Source organism: Octodon degus, unplaced genomic scaffold (genome assembly GCF_000260255.1).
Source record: "Octodon degus isolate 3935 unplaced genomic scaffold, OctDeg1.0 scaffold00005, whole genome shotgun sequence".
Taxonomy (NCBI): domain Eukaryota; kingdom Metazoa; phylum Chordata; class Mammalia; order Rodentia; family Octodontidae; genus Octodon; species Octodon degus.
In genome coordinates this window covers 20,781,140-20,808,638 of record NW_004524581.1, presented here as the reverse complement: position 1 = coordinate 20,808,638, position 27,499 = coordinate 20,781,140, and the positions used below count along the sequence as shown (strand labels likewise).

Below are 27,499 nucleotides of genomic sequence, written 5' to 3'. Positions count from 1 at the left end.
AAATCACATAATTATTCAAATAGTCTTTAAGGGCTGCAAGAATTTTATAAGTGAATAACGCAATTAAGATCAAACCCAAAGGAAATGATCTGTCCTCATCTGAAAATCTCCACCTACTATTTCACAGAGGCTACACCAGTATGCTGCTATTATTTTTTAAAGCAATTTCCACTCATGTTTAAGTCACTAGTTTCCATTGCAGCCCCAGGTCAGCCAGTTAAAGAGGTGGCTAAAAATATAGCCGCCTAAAGCAAACACCTCTCACCCAATTTTTTGACTTTTTGTTTTTGTTTTAGGAAACCACTTGAAATGGCCAACAATTACCCAGTGGGCAAAGGATGGGGAGTTTCAGATCCAACCCCTAGGAAATATAGACGGAAGTGTCTCGGGATCTCTCCTGCTGTACACGAGAGTGTCCTTGTGACAGAGACCTGAACACCAACTTCACACAGGAGAATGAGCTGCAGTGTGGTGACCTCTGTGATGAATAAGGGTGTCCTCCTGCCTCAGAAAGTATATGGATCTAGCCATAAGGTCAGAGTCATGCTTGTAATCTGAGGGGAACCAGTAGCCTGAAATACTCCCATGGTGCCATTGACTTTTCCTTTGACCTGAATGCTCCTTGACTTTAGTTATATGTCTTGTCTTGCTTAGATGAAGAGCAAGTAGATTATTGGTTAACTGGTTTGATGTGAAGGAATGCTGGATTCAAGACCCACTTTCTCCTTCTAAGCCTTGGGACTTTGGAAAAGAGATCGGATCTTGAAATTCATTCTCTTCTATGAGATGAGCACATGTTGGCTCCATTCCCAAGACAAGATAGCAGGCCTGTCTGCACCGGAGAAAGCTCAACCCTCCCATGGCAGACAGATCCTACGAGGTCCGCATGACCCCTGCCTTCTGACCTTCATGTTCTTGTGTATAGCCATCTCCCCTGGAAGGTAGATGGGATCTATAGCTTATGTGTGGCCAACAGTATATGATAAAGCTAAGAAGTTTTGTAGTTGTAACCAGTCATCCAGATCAGGAGGAGACCATTTCTGTCCTTGGACAAGCAAACAGCTATGGCCTGAGTTGCCTGTGGAGAAGGCACATGACTAAGAATTGCGGGGAATTCAGGCACTGCCGTGGTATAGAGCTGAGTTCTGATTCAGAGACAAAGGTAGATAATATTGACGTTAGACATCTGTGGATATCGACTCATGTAATTGTCTCAACCCCCCAGGAAGGGGTGCACTACTTTTGTGGCACTAAAATTGACCACCTATACTCTACTAGGAGCAAGCTGCTACGGGCAGGGATCATCTCCTTCCCCTGGGTCCTATTCCTCACATATGGCAGCTGCCCCTGCACATGGGGGACCTCAGACATGCTCATGGGTCACTGACTCCTCATTCCTCAGTCTCTGCTTGAACGCCTCCTCCATCCCCACCCTGGATCTGATGACAGAATCTTCACTCATATGAAAGTACAATCACTGCTGAATGGTCCAAGATGCCAGAGGGTAGTTGTACCATTAGGGAAAAGTTGAGGGTTTCCTTTGTGTTTTTAGAATCATAATTACACACTCAATTGGTGTTACAAGTCCATGTTCCATTACTGAGATAAAGAAATAGGATGCACAGCAATGCAGGTGTCAGTTAGAAAGGACATTTTTGAAACAACAGAATCCTATGTGGTTTCGGGTGGGGGCGGGGCAGTGCATTTCAGCAAAGAAATGGTGTGTCTGGCGGTATTAAGGTAGCAAAAATACAGATATTTTTTCCTCATCTCAGAGTTCCTGGGCTGAGCTTAGAAGCTCCTCAGCTGTAGATTAGAAGCTCCTCGGCTGTAGGATGTTGAGGCTCCCAGAGACACTCAAGTGCACTCATTTTAGAGATTAAATAGAGTAAATCAGTGATGCCCAGTTCTGGCTCTAGGTTAGAATCACAGTGAAGAATTATTGAAGCTTGAACTCCAACCCTAGAGATTCTGATTCAGTTGGCTCAGAACAAGGCCAGGCGTGACGTCAGCCAGAAGTTCCCAAGGAGCTTTGTTCGTTCTTTAATCTGGTATGTATGTATGTATGTGTGTGTGTATGTATGCATTTGGTACAGGATCTCGCTATGCAACTCAGACTTGCAGCGATCCTCCCGTCTCAGCCTTGGCAGCGCTGGGATTGCAGGCGTGTGACACTACTAGTCCAGTGCACCCAGGGCTCCGGGGCTGGCAAGGTACGCAGTGCTGGGGATCGAACCCAGGTCCTTGTGCTTGCTAGGCAGGCACTCAGACCATCGAACTATCTCCCCAGCCTCCAAGATGCTTTTATTTTATTTCAATTTTATTTTATTTTGAAGAGTAAAATCAGAAGCAAAACAAATAGAAAAAAAAAACAAAAACAACAACAGGGTAGCATATAACAATACATGTGTTACAGAATTCCAAAACAAGGTGTTTTTTAAAGAAGGCTGGCAATGCAGCAGCTAGGAAATCAGAGGATAGGGTCTGTGTGACGGAAGACGACACTAGTGCGTGCCAAGAATTCAGCGCGCGCATGCGCAGCCTGGGCAGCTGTAGCTAGCATCAGAATCGGAGTTTTAAAATACAATTTTTTTAAAAATAGATTTTAGTTTTGTGTTATGAGCTTTGAATACACAACTTACTTCCTAAAAAGTTTTAAGGGCACTCAAAATTAAAGCCAGTAGGATCATAGCAAAAAGAACTAAGGGGAAAGAACGAGGAACTTTAGACTAAGATCAATAAAGATAGTGATGGAAGAGCAAACTTCATGACGGCTCCCTGAATGAGGTAAGTCCTGTCCCTGTCCTGCTGGGGCACTTACATTGCCTGTAAGCTTGGTCCCGAACTCTAACTCTTGAACGTCCTGGGACACACTTTAAGACCACACCTGAGGTAGGAGGGGCTTGACAGCTATTGGTGAAATAAACTGCTGCATTTACTGTCTTTTGCCGCCTTGATGTGCTTGCTGCCCCTGTGCCACACCCCCTGCGTGGAGCCAGCCGAGTACGGACTGAAACCTCCACAAGCTGTGAGCTAATTTAAATTAAGGCTACCTTTCCTGCCTTAATTTTGGGTGTTGGGTATTTTGTCCCAGCAACGAGAGAAGAGTACCCAAGACAGCAATGCATGCATATATGTCACCAGACAGTGAAGGGGTACACAGGAGTAAAATCAAACCCTTCTTGGGAATATTCTAAGATTGAAAAAAATTTTAGAGCACTGAATTTAGTCCTGCCTATCAGCAAGCCAATTTCTGGGTGAACCTCCTATAGGACACGCTGTGTATGTATATACCCAGTACTGGTGCACTTGCATGTCATGGCGGCTGTGAGACGTCTGTATCAGTGTTTTTCTGTGGCTCCCTCAAGGGGGACAGCCTGGGAAAATATGAATCTCAGCTGAAGTTGAAAGAGACCTTCCCAGCCCCTGAGATCTTGGGAGGACCAGGAGAGCAGCCTTGACCCAGTGCGTCTCCCATTCTCGTAGCAATCAGAAAGCAGGAGAATTTCACTGGTGCGTCTTCCACATCTTGGGAGTTGGGGGGATTCTGTAAGGCCACGTGAGCTGAACACGTCTGTTTATGAATGGGAATTTTCTAAAATTCTAGTGTCTGCATTGTAATTGTAGATGGTAGTGTTTGCAAGCTTAAAGCGAGTGAGCAGAATTCACTTGGACAACAGAGCGTCATGTGCACATTTAATATTTTACTGCTGTGATCATCAGGATAGGAAGACTTTATCAAACAAAGACTCAATGTCTGAGAAAAATTATTGAGCAACCGAGAAACAATTAGCTCTGTGCAAAGACTCACAGGGACAGTGAACCTAAAGTCAGAGCATCTGCCTTCACATGGCCTTCAGCCCAGTCTGCCGCAGCGACATAAGCCAGGCAATGTGTGGGGACTTCAGCTCAGGACACGACCTCTTAAGTCCCTTGAGTAGCTGCCAGCCTCCAAAGCCCACCTCATCTGCATGATCTCACCTTGACACAACCTTGGGATGCCAGAGCTGCAGCAGCTCCCACCCCCTCCTCCTTACTGCAAAGGTGTGAACCAAGGATTACATCCACTGATTGTCTAATGGTTGCTCCTGTTCACTGGAATCTGCAAGAGCCAGGTGCCTGGTGCTGGGTATGGGCACAGGATTTGCCCTATAGCACTCCCCCTTAGGTCACCCGCTTCATTGCTCTGCTGAACAACTGTGGCCACGGTAGTTCTGCAGGATGTTAGGACAAAATTGGCCACTCCACTTAAAAATGTAAAATCAGCCCTCCCCCTCCTGTCTGGGGGGCAGGGCACAAATAACTCTCCTTCTTCCTCTGCACAGGGTCCTAATGGTATAGATCAGGGGCAGCACAGTCCCCACCAGTCATGCATCAGTGAATGCTGGGAGGCGCTTCTGTAGGCTAAGTGCCACCTGTCTCCTGTAGTACGGCACAGTGAGTAAGGAGCAGCCCTAAGGTTAAACTGGGCCTTTGTTACCCAACACCACTTCTGTGAGAGGTGGACAAGGCAGATGAATCTAGGTACATAAAGGGGAGTCCTGGTCCCTATGCCCCCTGCTCTTCTGAGTGCCATTGAAGACCCCAACCCTTGCTGGGAATGATGGCTACATCTGGTCCATTCATTCACTTAGCAAACTCCAACTACTTGCCTATTTGCATTTTTCAGTACTGTTAAGTCCCCGCCTTATGAACATTCGAACTGTGAACTTTCACAGGAGTACTGCTGGAGACTGACATTGTCAGCTTATGAATGAATCTGACTTACGAACAATTCTCCTGGAACAGAAGTCATTCATAAGTCAGAGGTTTACTGTGTAGTAGATAGATATCATTAACATATTATCAACATTCAAGCAGATGACAGTATTTAGCAAAGGAACTGTCAAGCAGTGCTAAGAGGCCTAATATGGTCAAGGGGTAACTGCTCCTTCCCGCTGGGTCCAGGCAGACCCACTGGCCCCTTTGTTCTCTCCTTCGGGGAGATGTATATTAGGAACACTTGCAGCCTCTGTGACTTCAGACAAGTCACCTACCTGTGGCTGCCTGGCTTCCTTCTCTGTGCAGTGTGGATACTCCTAATAGTGTTAATCTACAGAGCTGCAGGACATACATAGCAAGCGCATAGAAAGCAACCAGAACACGCACAGTATTTGGTAAATGAGAGCTATTGTTATGGTTATTGTTTTTCCTTCATGGATGTGCTCAGAAGTTCCTATAACTTGATTCCACTAGAACAAAGGCTTTGCTTGCTGGGGCAAGAAAGGATGGCGAGGGAGAGTAAAGAGCTCACCCTGTGATCGGGCGCAGCCTGACCTCCTTGAGGTTGGTGTGAGCATTTCCTTGTTCGTAAGACCAATAGTCAGTGCTGGGTCTATATGTTTGTCTTGCCTATTAAAAGCATCCCAAAGCATTTACTAGCATTACAAAATAAATTCAATAATAGAACATTTCTAAATACTTGGCTTAGGTATTATAAATGGTAGTATAGGAGGTCTGCCAGTTAGCTCAGTTGTTTAAGTGCCTGCTCGTGCAAATGCAATCAGGCGCAGGATACCATAGTTTGATCCTCAGCTCCACCTGCATTACCAGACCTGCCCTTAAGGCAGCCTGAGCCAGCCCCCACAAAAAAAAATAAAAAATAAAAAAAATTTTAAAAAATCTCAACTTTAAATAAATAAATAAATAAATAGATAAAATGGTAGTATAGTCTGTATGAGGCTACAAAGAAGATCCTTTTTACAATTTTGTTCCAAAGAAATAATGATCGAGGCTTTTTGATGCAAACCTGGATCCTCATAGCTACAGTAAAAACAAAAGAAATGGGTTCTTGAAGCCCCAGAGCCTGAGCTATGTTCTAAGGGTGCTAAGAGGCAATAGAGTAGCTGGTAAGACAGGTGACAGATGTCTACTACATATTCAGATGTTGACCGTTAAAATACCTCCAAAGTATAAACGTATGAATAACAGGTAAAATTGTCTTTTATTATAATGTATTAACAGAAGAAAGAGCCAGCTTCTGGTCAAATCATGGCGTCTGAGACTACTGGAAAAGAGGACCTCGGATTTGAAGAAATTAGACATTGACACACACACTGGGAATGCGAAGGTTAACAAAGTCAGTTAGCACAAGCCAGAGACGCTAAGTGGATGCCATGCCTTTACACGGTGAGGGCTGCGGCCAGGACCCAGAAGGCCCTGGCATGTGGTTCCAACCGTGTCAGAGTCGGAGAATTCCTCAGAGAGGCCAAGTGTCTTGGTCAAGGGTGAGAGAAGTCAAGGGCAGAACCCACAGAGCATGTGACCTCAGCTGTGTGAGTGTGTGACCTCGGTAGATGGCACTCTCCTTCCCCAGGAAATCTCACCTCCAGCAGGTCCCAAGACCCTGCAGCCCAGTCTGCCTGTTAGGACGCCTCACCTCTCTTACCCAGCAAGTACAGAATCGGTTGGGACAAGAGACTGTCATTCTACTTTTGCACAATGACGTCCCTGTGCAGACTGGTTGTGTCTTTCCACTGCCAGCTGGCCATGTCTCAATGTTCAGATGTCAGGGCACCAAGCAGACTGGCAGCATATGTCAGCAGCACGGGGCTTTGGCAGGAGCTAGGCCAGGCAGTGATCACCGGGCAAATCATCTGATTGAACGGCACCCCAGTGCAGCTGGAAAGACAGGCTAAGCAGTGGAGTCACGGATTGCATCTATCCCAGGCTGCTCCCGCAGGAGGACTTGGATCCTTGACCGTAGAAGCATCACAAGCAGAAAGGGTATCCTCCACCTATGCACACATAGGAACATCCTCTAAGACTTTCACAATACTAGAGCTTCACACTCCCACTTAACTCCAGGTCGCAATGCTTGGTGGCATGGGCACCACCCAGCCACCACCGCTGCCAATGGATGCCCAGCCCACAGCTGTGAGCAGGGATGCAGTTCAATTCCCACTCTTCAAGAACAGAGGGCTTTCGAACCCTCCTATGGGTCCGGACACAGGAGGAGCAAAGAATCAGCTTGCAGAACTACAAAGGACCTTAGAGATGTCCATACATCTGGTCTCTATTTTAGAGCTGAAGAAAAAGGAACTACCTGTCCAAAATGACCAACAGTAGGGGGAGCCAAAAATGGAGCTTCCTGAACGCCATCATGTTTGCTGGTCTCCACTGCTGCTGGAGTAAACGCAAAGAGGGTCCCGTGTTCACACGGCAGGATCCGTCCCTGTGCAGATGGGAGGGGCCAGACAGTATGTGGTGAGGGCGCTTCAGGCTGGGATCTCAAATCTCAGAAGTCTCTATACACCTGCAAAATTCACATGTGCATTCTATCCTTTGTGTGTGCATGTATGAAAAACACATATACGTGTAAAGTGCGTACATGCAATGATGAAACCATGGCACATGTACTCTTGTAGAAAAAGCCAGAAGGAGAGAGAAGGGCTCATCTGATCTGAGACCTCAAGGTGATCAATGAAGGGAGGAATTAGCACCAAGCCCAGAGAACAGAGCTGTGACACAGTGACCTTTGTCCTTGGTTCCCCAGTGCCAGTGGATCAGTCCCCTCTTGTCAACCCCTCCATCAGCTCGGTGTGCCTGGGAACCCACCCCATCCTGACCGAGGGGCCATGTACTCCACCCAGAGCTGCCGGCTTTATCTTACTCTGGAATGAGAAGGGCCTCGCCCTGTGAGTCATTCTTGGGCATGGATGGAAACATTTCTGAGATAAGCTTCATGGCATCCTTCAGGTGACCGGAAGTGGGAGAGTGTGAAGGGCTGGCCTTTACTCCTGGGGAGTCCTGGGGGTATTTGTGGGGGTGGAGGACTTGGGGTCTCTCCTCTCCTGTCTTGACATCTGCCCTGGCAACAGGCCTCCAGGAGGGACAAGGGTCGATGGTGTCCTCTTGCCTGTGCCTGACCTTAGCCAGGCTTTGTGCAGTCACCCCACCATGGAATTGAACCTACACCCCTTCCCTACCAGTGCTGCAAACCTCTGTCTTCCCGACCCCAGTGCCCCTCATCTGGGCTCCCTTGCCCCCACCCTTGCTTTCAAGTTATAGTTCCCTGAATGTCAGTGGCTTCCCTGACCCTGTACATTTCTGCCAGGGCCACTTGTATCTACCCTGGTGCCTCAATCCCCTCCAGACTCAGGCCACGGCATCTGGTAGCTTCAACCATTAGCTGCCACGTGAGAAAATGTCCTTCAAGTCCCTACATGGCACTACATTATTTTTCCTTGTTCATGACATCCACAGACCTGCCTGGGTCTCAGGACAGAAGGCAGCTGGGGGACCCCTGACAACTCAATGCCACTGAATTCCATTCAATGCTTCAAGTTCTTGTGATGTATGGTTCTTTTTACTTCCAAAGGTGCCCTGGTGAATTATCCATGTTGGTGCCCTGAGGTTCACTGGACTGTTCTCCTCTGCCCACTGACTTAGGAAAGCAGCCCTAGTTACCATGACAGCAGGGCCTCAGGACCCCATGCAGCCAATCAAAGTGGCACATAGGGCAGCCAGATGAATACCTCAAAGCAAAGAGATTGACAAAGAGCTGAGATGTGTTACTCAATGCAGAGGTGGGGAGGAGGCTGAGGACAGCTGGCTCAGGCGGCTCTAATTCCCCACCTGGTTACTGCCACTTTGGCCTAAATAGAGCCATCCAACCTTGGCCTTTAACCTATGGAGGAGGCGGCCCTGTCCATGCCATGCAACAGGCCTTAAGGAAATGTCCCAGACCTCTCTTCTGGGACATTCTAAGTGAGAAATACTAAAGCTTCCTAGGGGGACATACCACTTTAAATGCCTGTGACTTCTTACAATTCCACCAGCCACAGAGTAGATTCTAAAGTCAGGATCCAATGTGTAAGAACCCAAGGTGCTCCATGCATTTGGTGGACCCGAGAGCCATTGGAAGATGATTTAGCCATTAAATTTGCTTCCTATATTTGGTTGCCATGTTGCTTTAAGTTCCCATCTTAGCCACCCTGACTCGGGTTCGGGGCACACACAGCCTGGCAGCCTATGGGCAGAACTCTATAACTACACTGCATGTTATATCCTGCTGCCCGGAGCTCTTGTCAAATTGCAAATTTTAGTGTCCCTTTCCCTGCTGACTCTGATTCATGCTCAAGGGCAGCACTTGGAAGATGAGCTGAGTGGTTCTTACGCTGGGAGTTCTGGGCTAAAGAGAACTTGGTTTCTCATGGTCCAGTGTACCCATCTGACCCTGTAATGAGAACTCATCCCACATGCATTCTCCAGCCCAGTGGGTTAAGTCTCCTCCTTCCTAGAGGGCAGGAGAGTCAGACGTGCTGTGAAAATCACAGACACATGTGCAATCATTTTAAGAAACGAGGGAAACCAATTTAGGAAATCAAGTTGGAAAAGGCAGGCAGGCCTAACACAATGTCGCATACAAGAGGCTAAACTTGCCCACAATTCCAAGAGGACCAGAGGTCAACTCTCAGTCTGTGGCAGAGGGGAGAGAAACTCAGTAGGGTGCCCCGAGGTGGCCCAGTGGTAGGAAACAAGAACGTACACAGTGAGGTGCCCGCAGCGGAGGCTGGCTTGCAGCTTACCAACCTGCTTCCCCTGTGTCCTGGCGAGCCGTGGATAGCACTGCCCAGCCCCCATGCATGTGAGAACAGCCACGGCTTGGGCTTTGGACTCTGAAAAATGGCAAGAAACCATCTGAGCCTTACAGGCAGGGACTGTGCAGGGCAGAGCCAAGGCTCAGGGGCACAGAGTAACAGGTGAGGGAACCCAGGCAGAGGCGACCACACAGTGAATGTCACCCTGGGCTGTCCTGGGAAGAAGTGACCTGGTGTTGTCTCAGCCCCCATCCTGGCTGGCCAGTGCCACACCGCCTGTCTATGCTGTGAGAGCTCTCACTTACAAAGGGTGTGCACATTCCTCAGTTAGTTGAAGCCTCCCAAGAATCCTGCCAGGTCCCTCTTGACCTTCTGGAGTGTGCAAGAGAGACAGAATTGCATACTTTTCACCACGTAGTGCCCCTCTCCGAGAGTCCCCACAAGAAAGCTTTTCTGACGCAAGTCTCAAAGATGCTGTAAAATCCCACAGAACCCATGGTGGACACACACAGAGACAGGCAAGCCTGCCCCTCACTGTCTCCTGCTAGGTGTCGGGGTCTCTGCTCAGGTCAGCCTTAGAAAGCAGGGATGGGTTCTTGGGGCAGAGAGAATTGGAATAGAATCAAGAATATCCCTACCCCCCCAGCATCTGTTGTCATGACAACCTTCCTGCTAGGCCCCTTAAGAGATGGTGATGGGGCTGAAACCCTCACTTGCTTCTCATTTTGGTAATGGGCTCCCAGCTGGAGCTGCGTCTCCCTGGCCTTCACTTTTGTGCTCTTTCCAGTTTCCTTCTCCGTCACTATTGGATTAATAATCCCTCACTGGATTAACAATGAGCAGAAGCAAACAAACACAGTCCAGGGAGGTCAGTACAGGTATGGGTACCCAGAAGCACCAAACTTCTACACACAGCCTGTGGGTGACCCATGCTGCCCTAGGGAGACATACTCCATGATGCCTCTTCATGCCCCGGGCCCACATCCTGGGTTTAGGTAGCAAAGTAGTGCCTTCCCTTTAAAGCTACAATTCTCCACCAGTGGAAAGGAGCACATATAGTCTTCTATGTTATAATTGCAGGTCCAGACTGTACAGCTTGCCCTACAAGGTGCCACATGGCCCATGTTGCTAAGGGCTCCAGGTCTGTGTCCCCAACATTCTTAATTGGAACTTGAGCTCCAACCCGATGGTTGGTGGGGACTTGGGGAGGTGATTCAGTGAGGATGGCAGAGTAGGGAGTGCATGATGGGATCAGTGCCATAGGGCAACCAAGAAGACCGGAATCCTGGGGTCCCACCACGTGCGGACCTATGTCCCATCTTGTAGGCACCAGGCACCACCCCTGCAGCAGAAATCAGGCCCTTGCTAGACACTTAATCAGCTGGCACCTTGATCCTAGAGGACTCAGCCATACACTCTGGTCAGAAATCAAACATACTTCCATCCACCTTCCCAGTGGCCCTTCCCGTGGAGCCAGTGCTGAGCAGGACTCATTCTTGCAAGGTAGAGTCCAACACGTGTTGCCACCATGCCACTTTTCACAAAGTTCCCATCCCTCAGGAGCCAGGATGTCTTTCCCACTTCCCATGGCTTCAGCTCTCTGCCGCCCCTCCTGTGCCTATCTCTGCTCCCTACCAGCCATCTCCATATCTTTACTCTTTCAAAGGGATGAAAAGCACTGGACCCAATTGTCTGCACTGGCTGAATCTCTGCCCTGGCTGGAGAGAGCCAGCAGCACCCCAGAGCAGCCCAGGTCAGTGGGAGGCAGGAGCTGAGACCGTTGTTGCCTTGGCACCAGGATAGGTGTCATCTGCCCTCCTGTACTGTGCCCCCTGGAAAAGAAGCTCGAGACATCTGGAGCAGGTGGAGCTATGAATAGGCCACTGTTGGCACGTTCCCACCTGCCTATGGTGACAGAAGAGCACAGCGCCCACACAGGGTCAGTGAGGGGTAAGCACCACAGGCGGTCCAATGAGCTCATATGGCAGGGAGCGGCCTGAGGTGACCCCGCCCACCCCCAGCAGCCATGGCCAGGAGTTGAGCCTGGATCCTGTGTGTTCTGGAAGTCAGATGGGCACCCCGCAGGTCCCCGTGACTTGGACTGGTGCCCTGTACCACTGTCGGAGCTTTTCTGGGTCACACAGTAACGGAAACAACTGGCATTTGCAGAAGATATTCGGGAAGTCTTTTATTTCCCTGCCAACCCATGCACGGATTGTTCTGGAGCTCCATAAACAGGACCCACTCGCTGGTCACCAGTGTTTGTGAGCTGCATCCCGAGGGAGCCAGCTCTCTATCAACAATGTTCCTGACCTCAAGGTCCCAAGGCTAGTGGGGCTGTCCTACTGCCAGAGGCAACCTCTGATGATGTCTCAGAGGCTCTTTATCCAGGTGTTCCTGGAGTCCTCAGGGTGGGGCAGAAATGTCACTACTGTGCCCTACCCACATGCAGAGACACAACAGGCTGAGGAGTGCCTGGCATTTCCCACAATGATTTAAACATGTAGCCAAGCTGGAGAACCGATGCTGGTTTCTCATGAAACTCACGTTCCTTCCCCCTTCCCCTGGAGATGTTTGTAAGGAATTTGTCCACTATGGTCACTTCACTTGGGTGTCTTCCAATATCTGGGGCCCAGGGGTGGGACTAAGAGTGGTCATACAATTCAAACAGGACTATCTGGATCTAAGGCGATCAGCACATCCTGTGTTTGTCTTCCCAAGCTGCTTTCTGTTTTGCTTTTACTTCCTTGCTGTTTTTCCCTTCAACAAACCACACTCACAAGCAAGACACACACTCTAACCTGTTACCCTCCCTTTATGTTCAAAGACCAAGCTGAGTATGATCTCACTGGGTCTCAAAATATCCCTGCTGAAGAGCCAGGCCTTTGTTCCCTAGGGCAAAGTCAGAAACATGCAGGTTGGAAGAGGTTTATCTGACCCTGCGTTGGAACCCACATCATGATGGAAGCCCTATGTCCTGAATAATTTCCAGTTCACAGAAGTGTTTCTCCCTATACATTCCTGTGGAGTCTTACAGTGAATCTGCAGGGATAGTATTTTCTTAGCCAAAGTGACCACACCTCCTGCTTTGCTCCCAGCAACCCAACGCATTATCCCAGAGGAAGTATTCCTGGGATCTCCTGACACTCAAAAGAGACTTGCTTTGAACAATGAATTATGTGCTCACCTTCTTTTAACCATTCTCTTGTTTTAAGAGAGAGGCAGTTAGGCTCACACAGGTTAATTTGTTCAGAGCTGTTTTGCTGATTGGAGGCAGAGGTAGTAAGACAAACGCTGGCCCTTGCAGTGGGGTATGACCAAACAGCCATCAGCCTGCTCCTGAGCTAACCTTTTTTATACTAGAGGAAGAAACTAAAAATGCAGGGAACTATTTCTTCAAAGTCTTCCTTAGAATGTTCTCAGCAAGAGAATGAGCCCAGCACTTAGCAGTCTCCTTGACAACATTCTGTGAAAACATCCTCGCAGATTAGTAAATGACATGTCATTGTCATCGAAAGGGTACTTGAAAGCTCAGAACTGGAAATTCAGTGTGAGGAAATGCATGCTATTTGTTCTCTACCTTGGGGCAGTTCCCACTCCTCTCTGAGCACACGTTGCTGTGCAAACATAAAACGGGCTCAATCTAAGACCCTGTTCTCCTTCCAGGGCCATCACCACAGGGCAACGAGAGCTCGCCAGATGTTCTGACAGCCTCTGTCCCTGGAGGTCCTCATGAGTCAGCTCTGTTTTGCTCATTTCTCATGCCAGAAAAGCAGCTCTCATCAACAGGGATGCTGGGGTCCAAATGAGATGAAATATAGGACCGCGGTCCCTCCACGGGAACCCAGTGCTGCCGATTGATCGCTGCCATCCCAGGAGCATGAGTAATGGGTAGCGGCTCTGCATTAACCCTGAGAGAAGGCCAGTTGCCCTGCGAACTCCCTGAGTGATGGTGATACAGAATGGTGAACCCGGCAGGCTGGCAGAGCTGGGGTTTTTTTCAGGAACCCTATCTAGACTCTGGGTGGGGCTTGCTGGGAGTGGGGGAAGCATCCTAGAAAGCACCTCAGCCACCCTCCACCACTAGCGAGGAGGCCTCTCTTTCTTTCTCATGGCCCAGAGAAGCCCCGACCCCTGTACACGACTGATTGTATAAATTAGGACATCGCTTCCCTAAAATGTCACAGTTCCAGGACAGGATGACATCTTTACTTCATAGTCCGTTCAGCCATTACTTGGCCCTGTAAAGGGTAACAGGAGCCAGAAGCTCAAGAAATGAGGGAGGGGGATCAAAATTGCTTCTCTAGTTAATATTTTTTGTTCTCCCCAAATCTGGCCTTTGAGCAGTCCCGAAGGCCTGCCTGGCTCTCACGGATTGCTTTCCTTTAGGGAACAAAGCAAATGGCAACACGGGCATTTTAGAATTCTTTGGGGGCAAAGATGCTGGGCAGCAAGCTTTTCATCTAAATGGAGGAAATCTCCCCCGCTGCCAACCTAAAATTCCAAAGGAGCGGGCAGGGTTGGTCTCCTAGTCTAGCAGCCCTAGTAGCAGGGCAAAGGGCTCCCTGGGCTCTAAAGAACCAATTTGTGTTTCAAATACCTCTGGAACTTGACACCTTGACGCCACCTACTCACAGGGAATCTGAGCAAGCCCTAGAACAGCTTTCTTAAGGAGAGCTGCAGACTCCTGGCTTTGTGAAAGGTCTGCCTATTCACCCTCTGGGCTCCAGGCCTGGATCGTGGAGGCAGGGCACCCCCTTCGTGTCCCAGTGGCCTCCAAGGCTGACTAGCCCAGGAAGGGACACTAGCTCTTGCATTCCCTGGGTCTGCAGATCCTGATCAGTGGGATCCAGAAGCCAAATGATTGGCACCGCAGGACAGCTGTCATTTGGAAAAGCAGACATAAAGACTGTAAAACCAGCAGGCAACATTTAATAAACCTTGTCTGTAGACTGGGACAAGGCGATGGATAGCTTTGGAAGCATAAAAAACAAGCCACAACCGATTTTCTATGATTTTAGGTGGACAAACAGTATTATCAAGGTGAATGGAGACCTCCAATGTTTTGCAAAAATCTTTTGAGCTGGCTTGCAAATCCGGATGCACTGAGCAAAGCCACATATCCCGATTCTGTGAGCCCAGGTGCCTTTTCCATCCAGCCAGGAGGCCCAGAAGACTCCAGGGCCCTTCTCTGGGCTTTCCCTGCAAGTCCAGGAGGCTCTTCTTCAGGGGCTCTGTGTAGGTGAAAGGTCTGGGCGCAGCCAGCCTATGCCCCTCCCCTCCCCCTAGGCCCCGCCTGCTCTCAGGTTTCCAAGGCTGTAGAGGCAGGAGCCTGATCAAATGTTCTCCTGTCACCCGCAGGGATGGCCTACCTCTGTCCCTTCCTGCTGGTGAGGATGCAGCCGCCTCTAGGGCCTCAGGGTGGCCCCATCCCTAACCCCATCTCTCCTGAGCAGACACAGGCACGCCTGCGACCCTGGTCCTAACCGTGTACATCTCTGCTCCCGTAGTCTCGCAACAGAGAGCACCTATGTGCCCTGCGCTTTAATTTTAGTGGCTCTGCGTGAAAGTGAGAAAGGAGGTTAAGAAATGATATTTCTGCTTTGCCAAAGAGGACCATACTGATACCAGTCCCCTCCTGGACCCTCCCCGGGTTGCCCCAGGGGCCTGTGGGGACACTGTCTGGAACCAGTCCTACGGCCACCTCTTCAGGACGATAGACACCTACTAGTCGTGCCTCCTTCCAGGAGACGGTGGCGGCGAGCGCGGGGCACCGCCTGGGTGTCCCAGTGGCACCCCAGGGGTGTTTCCTGATGGCACCTGGGGTCTCTGCTGGGGCACTATGGATCGCGCAGGTCACCCGGGTCCCCTCCTACCTTCACGAAGAGCTCGATCTCAGGGTCCCTGTCGTCCCCGTTGGCCGTCTCTGTGTCCGTCATGCCGTCACCCCGTCCCCTTCCCGGCGTGTGTCTACTGTGTTTTAAACCATCCACTCCTGGACCCACGGGAGGGCACAGGTGAGGGCAGCGCGGGGCAAACACGGCGACGGTAACAAGTCCTGAGCAACAAGTGCTGCAGCGGCGGCTGCGGCGGCGGCGGTGGCGGTGTCACCGGATCCCGACTGTCAGCGATCGCGCTGCGAGCCCAAAATAGCCTTGGCCGGGGGCGGGGTCAGGGGGGACCTGCTAGGCCACTGTCCGGTAGGGACAGAGCCGCCCCCTGCGGGCTTGGGGGGGGTGCTAAACGAGGGGAGAAGAGGTAGAGCAACAGACCGGAGAGACGGCTTTTCAGTTTTAAATGACCCCCTCCCCGTTCAGGGATGAACCCAGAGCTTTGACACAGAGCTACACCCTCCGCCCTTTATTTATTTATTTATTTATTTTAATTTTCTGAGACGGGGTCTTATTAAGTTGCTAAGTTGCCCCAGTGACTGGGCTTGAACTTGTGATCATCCTGTCTCGGCCCCAGAGTACTGGGAAGTTTAGTGTTACCAGCTCCCCACTTGGAAAGCTTTTCCTGTCTTCTTAGCCCAAGCCAGGGGGAAGCGGTGAGAGCCAAGGCAGGCAGGAAGGACAGGCACAAGGACCCGCACTGGGGGCCTTTGCAGTCCTCAGTGGAATAAAGAGGGGCTGGGCAGGTGGTGTGAAGGCAGAGACGTGAACTAGGGGTTATTAGGTGTCCCCCTGCAAGTGAGCAGCGACTGTTCTCTCTGTCTCACTCTGTCTCTGTCTGTCTCTCTAACTGACTCTGTCTCTGTCTCTCCCTCTCTCCCTCCCCTTCCCCCTCTTCCTCTCTCTTTCCCTCTCTCCCTCTCTTCTTCCCTCTTTCCCACTCTTTCTTGCCATTCTTTCCTTTTTATTCTCTTTGTTACTTCAAGGGCACATGACACACATGCAGAAAACCCACGCACATGAACACAACACAGACTCACGCTTCAGAGAGCTGCCCCAACCTGCTCCTCCCACGTAGCGAGCAGTTCCTCTAGGATAAGCAGCATCCCCACTGGAACGGGTGCCCAGCTCCTCTGCCTCTGTCTTGGTGCTGTGACTGTTGCTCCTGCCACCATCCTGGTGAGAGTCACCTCTCTGCTGGTGACCTGGATGGCGGATGCATTGTGCCCCATTTTTCTTCACGGCCCCCATTCATTTCTCCCTTCTGCTCAGGGATGTGCCAGTGGCATCCGGCTATGAGCACCACATACTTGCCCGATGAGCCTTCTCTCTGCAGATATCCTCTGCTTGGAGCCACCACCCTTTCCTCTTTGAAATACACCTGGGGTGGGATTGCTGGCCCCAGGGTGTGAGGATGTCCGCCATACACAGCGCTGTGTTTCTAAAGCGATGACACCGGCACACGCTCCCCATTCTTGGTGCCTCTTAATGACAGCTGCTCACTTTTTGCAATCAGAATCTGGTCACCTTCTCTGTTTTCTTTGCCTTCTCTTCAGTTAACTCTGTCTGTGCTCTGCCTTATTTATAATTTGTATTTGTTCCATCATTTTATGGGAAAAAAATTAATGGCTTAATAAGAAAAATATATAATAACCTGTAGGATGTGCCAGACAAAACTGCCAAGCACCTTGCAGGTCTCATGTTGTTAAATCTTTGCAAGCAGTGTCATTCCCCTGATTTTATTACAGGGGGAAACTGAGGCATACAGTGCTGAAGTGACCCACCCCAGTAGTAAGCAGTAGTGAGGATCCAATTGCAGACAGGCTGATGAAACTGTCTCTCAATCACTCCACCAGGTGTTGCCCTCAAACTTAGTGCACCACGCAGGTCACTTCCGGGACAGAAGGTGTCCTGGCCTGAGGGAGTTACAAGTCTGGGTCAGGGTGCCATCACATGCTAGGAAAATCAGGGTTGCCACACGGATTAGCCGGATGGAGGGTGCTAGAGTTTGGACCTGAAATGTCCCTAGGAGCTTGGTGCCCAGCCCACAGCACTCCTGGAGGTGCTGGTTCCTGTGGGAAAGGAGGCCTGGTAGGAGGAAGCTGGTCACTGGTGGATTCCCTCTGGGAGGACTAGGGACCCAGCCCATCCTCTCTTTTATAGGTCATGTGGTACATGGGACTCCCTCATCACAGCTCCCACCCTGACATCCTGTGCCACCACAGGCCAAAGCAATGGGGCTGATTGGTCATTGATGGATGCTTCCAATATCAAGAGCCAAGATAAACCTTTCCTCTTTCTATGTTGACTTGACTCAGATATTCAGTCATACTGATGGCAAGCTAGCACAGAGGGGCCATGGAGAGATTCTGCTCACCATGACTGAGATGGGGAGAGACAAAGATTCCCCAGTGCTCCTGCATCTGACGGGGGAAGAGGACAAGGCACCCTGACCACCATGCATGCAGCCTGTGTCCCCACAGACTCCACACGCAAATGGCCCTGCTTGCCAAAGAAAGGCTCTCCAAGCTTGCTTGCGGCCTCAGGTTCACATAGCTCAGTCAAGGCAAAGTTTAGGTGCTCCCTGCCTTGTTGTTCTCAGGGTTACATCACAGTCGCCTCCACAGCCAGCATCCCAACCCCATGACGACATGCTCCAGAGAAAGCCCAAGGTAACAGAAGGAGGTAGTTCCTCCTGGCATGAGGCGCAGGCTCGTCTCTCCCCATGCTGGTGTATGCACAGCATTTTTAGTAGCAGCATAGCAGGAGTAAATAAAATTATAGGCACCTGTGAGATGTATTTAAAGTGAAAACTGGAAGACTCTTAGCTATGCTTTAATCAACATGTGGTGTGACTTCTCTTCTTTAATCTCAAAATTGACATAGCTGACTTTCACTATTAAATCCTCTGTGAGTATCTACTACTTTTTGGAAAATGGGAAACCTTCCAATCATAATTTCTTGAAAATATCCTCCATGTGGACATCCCTATAGAACTGATACTTTTGATAGTATAAGCCTTCTTGCCAAAATGAAAGAAGGAAAGAGAGAAAAAAAGAGAAGGAGGAAAGAAAGAAGGAAGGGCAAGAAGGAGAACAGAAAATAGGAAGGAAAGAAAAAGAAAAAATTCACTTTGGCCACCAACTACTTAAGTGTTTATTTCTAGTTTTAATTTTATATTACACCTTGGTTCAGGATAAAAAGATTTAATTTTGCACTATTTACTGCAAAGTTCGAATGGCTAGAGTCGATTCTAGCTTTGTAACTTTAATTTTAGTGCATAGGCCTGTGAACTTGGTGCCAGTTTCAGATAAGTCCTTCCCAAGAAGGCACTGCACAAACACATTAGCTGCTTCCTTGCACAGCAAGTACACTAAAACTGGAACTGCACAGTGGCGATTAGCATTGCCCCAATGGAAGGGTGGCATCCCAATCTGTGTAAGAGCCATAGGTTTGTATGATTGCTGAAAGCAAGGATTGTATCCATGTGGCTTTTAATATATTTAGGTTCCATAATATGATGATTTTTTTTTCTATTTAAAAAAATTTTTTTTTATGTCTTTGGTACAGGATCTCACTATGCAGCTCAGATTCATAGTGATCTTCCTGTTTTCAGCCTCCCCAACAATGAGATTACAGGTGTGCACCACCATGCCCAGACTCAGTCCTGGGCTCAGTGCTCCTTGGAGGTGGGGCTGGCACTGCATGTGGGACTGGGGATTGAATCCTGGTCCCTGTGCTTGCCAAAGCAGGTGATTAGTCCGCTGAGCTATCTCGCTGGCCCTATTTTATGTTAAAATGATATGATGATTTTAACATAAAGAGAAAAGGGTAAGGATGAGAGTAGTTCCAATTTTCTTCTCTGGAAATAGCAAACTGTTAACTATAATTGCACTGAGACGTTAGATGCACCTCTTGTAACCCCCAAAGAAATAACTATGTAAGTTACACAGAGAGATATAGTAAAAACAAGACAAAATGAATAGGTGAGTTAAAGTAGAATGACAAGAAAGATGCAGGTAGCCTAGCAGCCAGGAAAAGGGAGCAAGAGAAACTGCAAATGGAAAGCAGAACGGGGACCAAGCTCCGTGGTACACACTGTAGGCCTAGCGTGCAGAGGCTGTGGCGGGGATGTCACTGCTTCAAGGTCTGCCTGGGAAACCCAAGACACTGCCTAAAATGGATTTTTTAAGAATCATGTAAGTATATAGACAGGATAGCTAAGATGATTGTACTACTCATTTTTGTCAGTTTTTTGCACATAGCAGCTAATGTTTAAAATTTTTATTTTGACCAGTTTAACATGCTAATATCTATAATCTGAGCAACGACATTGAAGACAGCAATGTACAATGTGACAAACACGGTTGAATATCTTCCACCTTGCTTTTTCATTTTTTTCTCATTAACTTTACTGAAAATCAGCAATTATATAGCATATTAAAAATTGCATACAAATATTTAAATGTGAAAGATATGAGATGTAGATAATGAATGTTAGAGGAATATTTCTGTAATGAATATATAGCATGATATTAATAATAGATTGCACATTATAAATAAATTATTTGCAAACTTAAATGAACATAACAATAAAAATCATCTAAAATAAAAAATGAAGAAGAATTTGCAGAGCAGTCATGTAAGAGTTCATTCTGTGCCCAAATTAAGAAATTTATGTTCATATAATTAGAATTCTCAAAGTCAAAAAGGGTAGGCAATAAATGTTTAAAGATTTAAAATTTCTGAATTTAGTTGAAATTGTAGCACCACATTTCTAAGAAAAATGAACCTTTTGCATAAGAAATATGAATTTAAATCATACCAGGATACACAAAATTGAAATTGTCCAAAACTAATTGTAATGAAAAAATCATTAAAACATATACATAAAAATATTAGCTATGGAAGAACAAACTTAAATGGCATCTTATTCCACATTAGAAAAAAAAAGAGCAAGTGGGCAAGAAACTAGACTAATTAATTCACAGGACTGGCAAAAAAAATCTGTTCTCATTGAATTTTATACTTAGCAAAGCTACCTTTGAAGACTAAAAGTGAAATATTTTCTAGTTACACAAACTCAAAATATTCTAATACCTCCAGATGTAGCCTATAGGAAATAATGAACATCATAATCCATAAGGCAAGAGGCAAGAGAAGTTGCTGTATGGTCCTAGATAAAGAACAAAGAGCTCTCTAAATGATAGTTACGCAGGACTATGTAAAATATAATTAATTATATTAAATGAACCCATTTAAAAGGTCATTGAAGATTTCCACAAAACAGTATCAATCTTATGTCAAGTTATATACATATTTTTCGTGTTTGTGTGTGTGCGTGTATGTGTAAAAGACAAGGTAGAAGTAATATAAAGTCAATGGAAAGTGGAAATACACTTTTTAAAGTTTCTAATACTAAGAGAGAATATCAATTTAGAGTGCTGACATAGTATTTGAATAGGTTATTATATACAAAAGTATCAACTAAGAAAAAATTTTCATGATGGTAAACAATTACTAAGAATAAAACATAACTTAAATACTCAAATGGCAAATATGTGACTAGCACTTCTAACAGTTTGGGGATAGGATATCACACAAAGTTCTAGTGTGTCGTAGACATGGATAGTGTCCATGATGCTTACTGGTGGCCAGGTGTCATTTGTGGGACTGAGCTACTGCTACTTCCTTGATATCCATGCTGTAGACCCGGAAAGAATCACGACTCACAGGGTACAGGAGAAGTCCATTTGTAGAGTATGATGATGGAAATATTTTGCTGCTGTATACAAAAGAATAATTGAAAGACTGCTGTTGTATACCTCCTTTTCTCTTGTGTTTAACTGTTTGCCCAATTTGGTGGGTTCTTTCCATTCTCATTCATGGAGTTCTGGTCATTTTTATCCCTCTCTAGACTATCTTTTAGTAGTCTGTGTAGGGTTGGCTTTGTCATCATGAAATTCTTTAGTTGTTCTTTGTCATGGAAATATTTCACTTCAGTTTTTCACATGCACATCACCTCTAGGGTCATCTATTTATTTTTATGCTCTCTTTAAATTAAATTAAAAAATATAAAAAGGACAAGGAAAAAATTAAGATTTTTTTTTTTTTTTGACAGAACAGGGGATTGAACTCAGGCCCTTGCACTTGCCAGGGAGGCACTTATTCTACTGAGCCATCTCTCCGGCCCCAAAATTAAAATTTATTGAAAGGAAGAGTGATATTTAATTGTTTGATCAATCTGACATGCCTATATTTAGTCATCTGAACAACACATTTGATGATAACAATATATAATAGAACTCCCATTGTTAATTTTCTACTCTTGATTTGAAATTCTGTACAATTTTTGTTGTTTTATATTGCTTTGTTTTTGTCTTTGTTCTTGTTACTTTTTCCTATTTAAAATAAAAACACCAACAGTATCAATATTTACCACTAAACATAAATGGTCTAAATGTATCACTTAAAGTCCGGAGATGTTGGATTGGGTAGAACACCTACACAAGCCCTAACTATATACTGTCAGTTTAAACACAAGGCGATCAATACATTAAAAATGAAGGGATAGGAAGGATAATCTGGCCTACAAACATAAAACAAGAGAAAACTAGTGGCCATGTAAAAATAAGTTAAAATAAGTGTCAGAATAAGGTAATTATCAGGTATAAAGAGATATATTGCACAAGGGTGAGTCAAACTCACCAAAAAATACAGCAACTTTTAATATGTGGGCACCCGTAACAGAGCTCTGGTAGGAGCAAGAGGTGGTAGAATTGAAAGCAAAGAGAGACAAATACATAGTTACAGTTAGTGTTTCACACTTCTGCTTGTAGTATTTGATAGCCCAAGCAGACAAAAAAAAAAAAATCAACAAAAGCGTAGAAGACCTAAACACCACCATCAAACAACTTCACATAATTAACATTTATGGACTATCTCATCAAATCAACAATAGAATATATACTGTCTAAGTATATACATGAAAAATTCACCAAAATAGACAACAATGTGAATCGCAGAACAATTTTTTTTAATTTAAAATAAAATCACACAAAGTTTCTGACTATAATGAAATCAATTAGATTGGCTTGCAAGTCAAGTGACATACTTGAAGAAATTCACTGAACAACACAGAAGTCTGAAGTGTTCCTTTAGTCACTTTCTGACACCCACAAGTTAGAGAGGAGAGGCTTATTTTGGCTCAAGTTTAGAGGGTCCAGTCCCTCAGCAGGCTTACATGCAGCAACAGCATAGCAGAGGGGTGTAGGCAGAGAAAAGCTGCTCATCGTATGGCAGACAGCAGTAGAAAAAGAGTCACGGGAGGGCTCTGGGAGGGAGCTACGCCCTTCCAAGCCATGCCTCTAACCTACCAGTGGGCTAGCTATGAAGCCCAGGAGTCCAGGTGCCCTCCAGAAGCCCTGCCTATGAGCCCATGAGACTCTTGGGTTGCATCTAGATATAAACTGTAACAAGTCTAACTTCAAAATATTTTGAAATGAATGTACAACATGTTAAAATTTGCAGGATACAAATTAAGCAGTGTCTAGAGGAAAATTCATACAAAAACACTTATTTTAGAAAACAATAAATGTTTCAAAAAGATTTCTCCTTAAAAAACTAGAAAGACTGCTACAGCAAGTTCAGGGACCAGGGCTCAATCCCTGGCACTATAAGCTGTGCCGGTCCCAACCCCAGGCATGCTGAACCAGCAACCGAGTCCTAGCCTGGTGGCACATAGCTGTAATCCCAGTGCTGGGAGGCTTGAAAACAGGAGGATTACTATGAGTCTGAGCTGCATAGTGAGACCCTGCAGAAAATACATTAAAAAAAAGAAAAGAAACTAGAAAGAGAAATCCTAGCTCTACATAAAGTAAGTAAAAGGAACAAAGTAATAAATACAAGAAGAGAAATTAATAAAATGGAAAAAACAAAACACTAGAGGAAAGTAGCCAAATCAGAAGATGTATTTTTATAAAAGATCAATACAATATATAGGTATCTAGATATTTTACCAAAATATAGGAGATATAAATGTTACCAACATCAGGTATAAAAGATAAGCTATTGGGCTGGCATAATAGCTCAGCGGTCTAAAGCACCTGCTTAGGCAAGCTTAGGCAAGCGCAGGGACTGCGGTTAGATCCCTGGCACCACATGCCACACCAGCCCTGCCCCAAGGAAATACCAGAAACAGTTCTCTAAACATGAATTAGACCATGTCACTTAGACAAACTCTTGAAAGACACAGCTAACAAAACTTATTCAAGAAGAAGTAGATAACATAAGTAGTCCTTTATCTACTGAAGATATTAAATTCATAGTTAAAACCCCTCAAACAAATAAACAAAACCTCCAGGCTCCAGATGTCTTTATTAATGAATTTTACCAAAGACTGGAGACAAAATAATAATTCTATGTATCATTTCTTTAAGAAATGAAAAAAAGAAAAAAAATAGGATTTGTCTTCAGGATTTATAAGGAATTTTCACATTTCAATTTTTTTTCTGTATTTAGTATAGGGTCTAAAGGGTCTCACTACACAGATTGAACTCTAGCGATCCTCCCATTTTCAGCCTTCCAAGCACTGAGGTTACAGGCTTGCACCACCACGCCCAGTCTCAATCACTGTCTCAGCATGCCCTGGGGGTGAGATGGGCAAGGCATGCCAGGGATCAAATGCCAGTTCCTATGCCTGCCTAAGCAGGTGCTTTGGTCTGATGAGCAACCTGGCCAGCCCACAATTCAATTTTTTTAAAAAATACCCAACTTAAAAAATTGATGGAATATCAGAACAAACATTTTACCCAAAAATCACTGGTAAAGCAGCACATGAAAATATGTTCAACCACCATTCAGTAGAGATATGAAAACTGAGAGAAAGAGACCTCAATATACCTATTAGATTAGCTAAAATCTGAGCATCTGATATTCCTTTATGCTAGCAAGAATTTGAAGCAACTAACTTTCTTACATTGTTGGCAGGATTGTAAAATCATCCTGGACAATGCTTCGGATATCACACATAAAGTCAAATATATCCTTATTATATGACCTACTTACCATGCCTTGGGTGTTCTCGTAAAGAAATAAAAATTTTATTTCTATTTTATGCTCATAAAATTCTGTATGTGAATGCTTATAGCATTATTAGTCATAGTTCCCCTGAATTGGAAGCAAGTCAAAAACCCTTCAATAGGTAAATAAATCAACATTTTGCAATATATCCAGGCACTGACATACTGCTTGGCCGTAAGAAGGAATGAACTGATAAGAGGTGTAAGACTTAGATAAATCTCAAAGGTACAGCATTGCTGAGGGAAACCAGTCTCAAAATCACACCCTTTATAGCCTCATTTCCATCACATTCTTTAGAAGAAAAAGCTTATGAGATAGAAGGTTTGATTGCAAAGCATGGCAGGAGATTTTCTCAGGTTCTAGAACTGCTGTGTATCCTGTTTGTGTGGTGATGACATGCATTTTTGAAGGTATTAGAATGTTCAGAACTGTATAACAAAGACGTGAATTTTCTGTGCATCTTTAAGATGACCAAAATTCTTAAGTAATTGCACTGAAAATCCACTTCTTTCCAGTTCCATCTCTCTTTTCTGTGCATTCTGTGCTTCCTGTCTTTAACGTCAGATCTCATTTCACCATGGACTTCAAAGATATGAAGCAATCCTTTAGTCCATGAATACTGAAGTCCCAAATTATACCTGATCAAACAGAAAACAAAAGAATGTGCATATTTAGACTGTGTGTGCGCAAGTATGTGTTCACGGGTGATGCGGGTACATAGACTGTGAAGAGTGACACTCCCTCTGGGGAGATGTTCCAGACATACTTGTCTGTCTCAGCATGGACCACAGCACACCCATGTCACAAGCCCAGCCTCTGTGCACCTGGTGGTCCATACACAGACTCTCTCTGCTCAGCGTGGAAGCTATTATTTATGAGAATTAAGCAAGGTGGTCCCACCTCACATTCTCCACAATTCTCAGAAAAGCCAAGGACTTGAGATTTAAGCTTAGACTCTGGTGGGTTTTATTACAGCTACCTTAAAGCCAGTCATGGCTTTAGTTTGCATGGCCATGGGAGGCCACATGGTGAGTCCCAAGGGATCGCATCTGCATAAAGTCACAGTGGGCATGGAAGAGGACTGTTCTCTCTACTCCCTTGTCACCTGATATGTCTTGGGTGTCCCCTACATTAAGGAATCTCTGTCCCAAAATAAGTGCCAGCAGGCAGGGAGGCTGGGATCACAGTGCAGAGCCCATCCACAGCCATCACCCCGCCGGCTTGCCATGGCTCATGTCCTGCTGTGTCTGCTGTGTGCCAGGTGCTGCCTGTGGTCATCTGCAGCCCCTGAGAACACTCATAGTACGCGTTACCTGCTGGCTACGAGCAGCCTTGGTCATCCCAGTCCCTGCCCCATTCAGTCCTGTGAGGGGTTAAGTCTTCCCCAAGGGAAGGGAAACACTTGGAGGTGAGGAATCCAGCCCCAGGTCCTTCCCATGATCTACAGAATGTCAGGGTCCCTTGTTGTCAGGGTCCTTGTGAGCAGACTGGTAATGTTCCCAGCACAGTAAATCCTCATTAATGGAATTAATCATGAGCAAACTATTAGCCTTTATTAAAATTCAGCCTCCTCTTCTATTTGAGGTTCTGTCCTTACATCAGTGGAGTGGTCATTACAGTGCAGTTTTTATAGATTATAATTTGAACTAAAACTTAGCAAAACATTATGAAATAATAATAATACTTCACATTTACTAAGAGTCCACCATGTGCTGGGAGCACTGTGTCCTTACTTCATCTCCATAATGACTGGATGAGGCAGTGTTATTAGTACGATGTCATCAACGAGGGAGCAAAGGCATGGAGACTAAGTCATCTGCCCAAGGATAATTCTAAGCTGCGCTGGCACTCCGACCCAGCTCTCTCTACCGTTAAAAACTGTGCTATTAACTGCATGCCTTCCCATGTGTGTGGACAGGGATGCAGCTGGAGGGTGCCTGGATGTCACAGACACGTGGAGTGTATCAGTGGCATTGGTGGTACTGGTGAATAGCTGGTCTGGGATAAGGGATGGGTAGGCTTGGAGAGTCTAGACTTCTATTCAAAGGAAGAGAGAATTCGGGTTAAACTGAAGACCAGAAATATGGCGACTGAGTCATAGCGCACAAAAATTTAAAAATGTCCAACTCTAGGAAAAGGAAACCATGAATCCCAAAGGCAGGAGAACGATCTGAGGTCGTGTCAGATCTCTTATGTCTTGGTGTCTTATGTCGCCATGCATTTTGGGTAGGAGTGACAGCTCTGCTGATTGTCCTCCCTCAACCACCAAGCTCTTACTTGAGTTCTGGAACAATCACATAAGAAATGCAACAATTATACAAATACATACTAAGTTATCTTGGAAGGCAGCCAAGATAAATATATGCGACACAATTTTCTAAAACTCCACACAGCTGTTGACTAACATTACCCTGTTCTGAACATATGATTTTCTTTGGGCTGAGTGTCCCATCCTGCCAAATAGCCAGGGCTGGGCTTTAACAACTTTAAAAAGGGTGTGGTAGTGATTTGCTTAAAAACACAGGAAGTGGACAAATGCTCTGACCACACTGAATTCTGAAAGGATAAGTAAACTGAGGGGTCCTTGGATTTTCCCTTGAGGAACATACACCTTTCCTATTCACAGCCCACTGGAGCTCTGGGGCCTTCAGCAGTGGTAAGCAGTTCCTGTTGGTCAGTCCTGGGACATCCATTAGAAATGTGCTCTAGGGCCGAGGAGATAGCTCAGTAGAATAAGTGCTTGCCTGGCAAGCTCAGGGTCCCGAGTTCAATCCCCGGTAACACACACGAAAGAAAGAAAGAAAGAAAGAAAGAAAGAAAGAAAGAAAGAAAGAAAGAAAGAAAGAAAGAAAGAAAGAAAGAAATGTGCTCTAAACCATTTTCCCTCCCTGCTGGACTTATGGACAAACTAGGATCTGACTCCAGGGCTGCTGCTCCAGCCTGCCC

General features: G+C 46.1%; 1 protein-coding gene across 1 annotated transcript in view; it reads right to left on the bottom strand.

Moving 5' to 3' along the window:
• The window catches only part of LOC101592847 (chloride intracellular channel protein 5), a 72,479-nt gene extending 56,767 nt beyond the window's left edge, over positions 1-15,712 (bottom strand). Inside the window, exon 1 of the mRNA XM_023719359.1 lies at positions 15,458-15,712. Within this exon, the coding sequence (XP_023575127.1) occupies positions 15,458-15,520 (63 nt within the window). The 5' untranslated portion in view covers positions 15,521-15,712. The remainder of the gene's footprint in view (positions 1-15,457) is intronic.
• Positions 15,713-27,499: the final 11,787 nt, after the last annotated feature.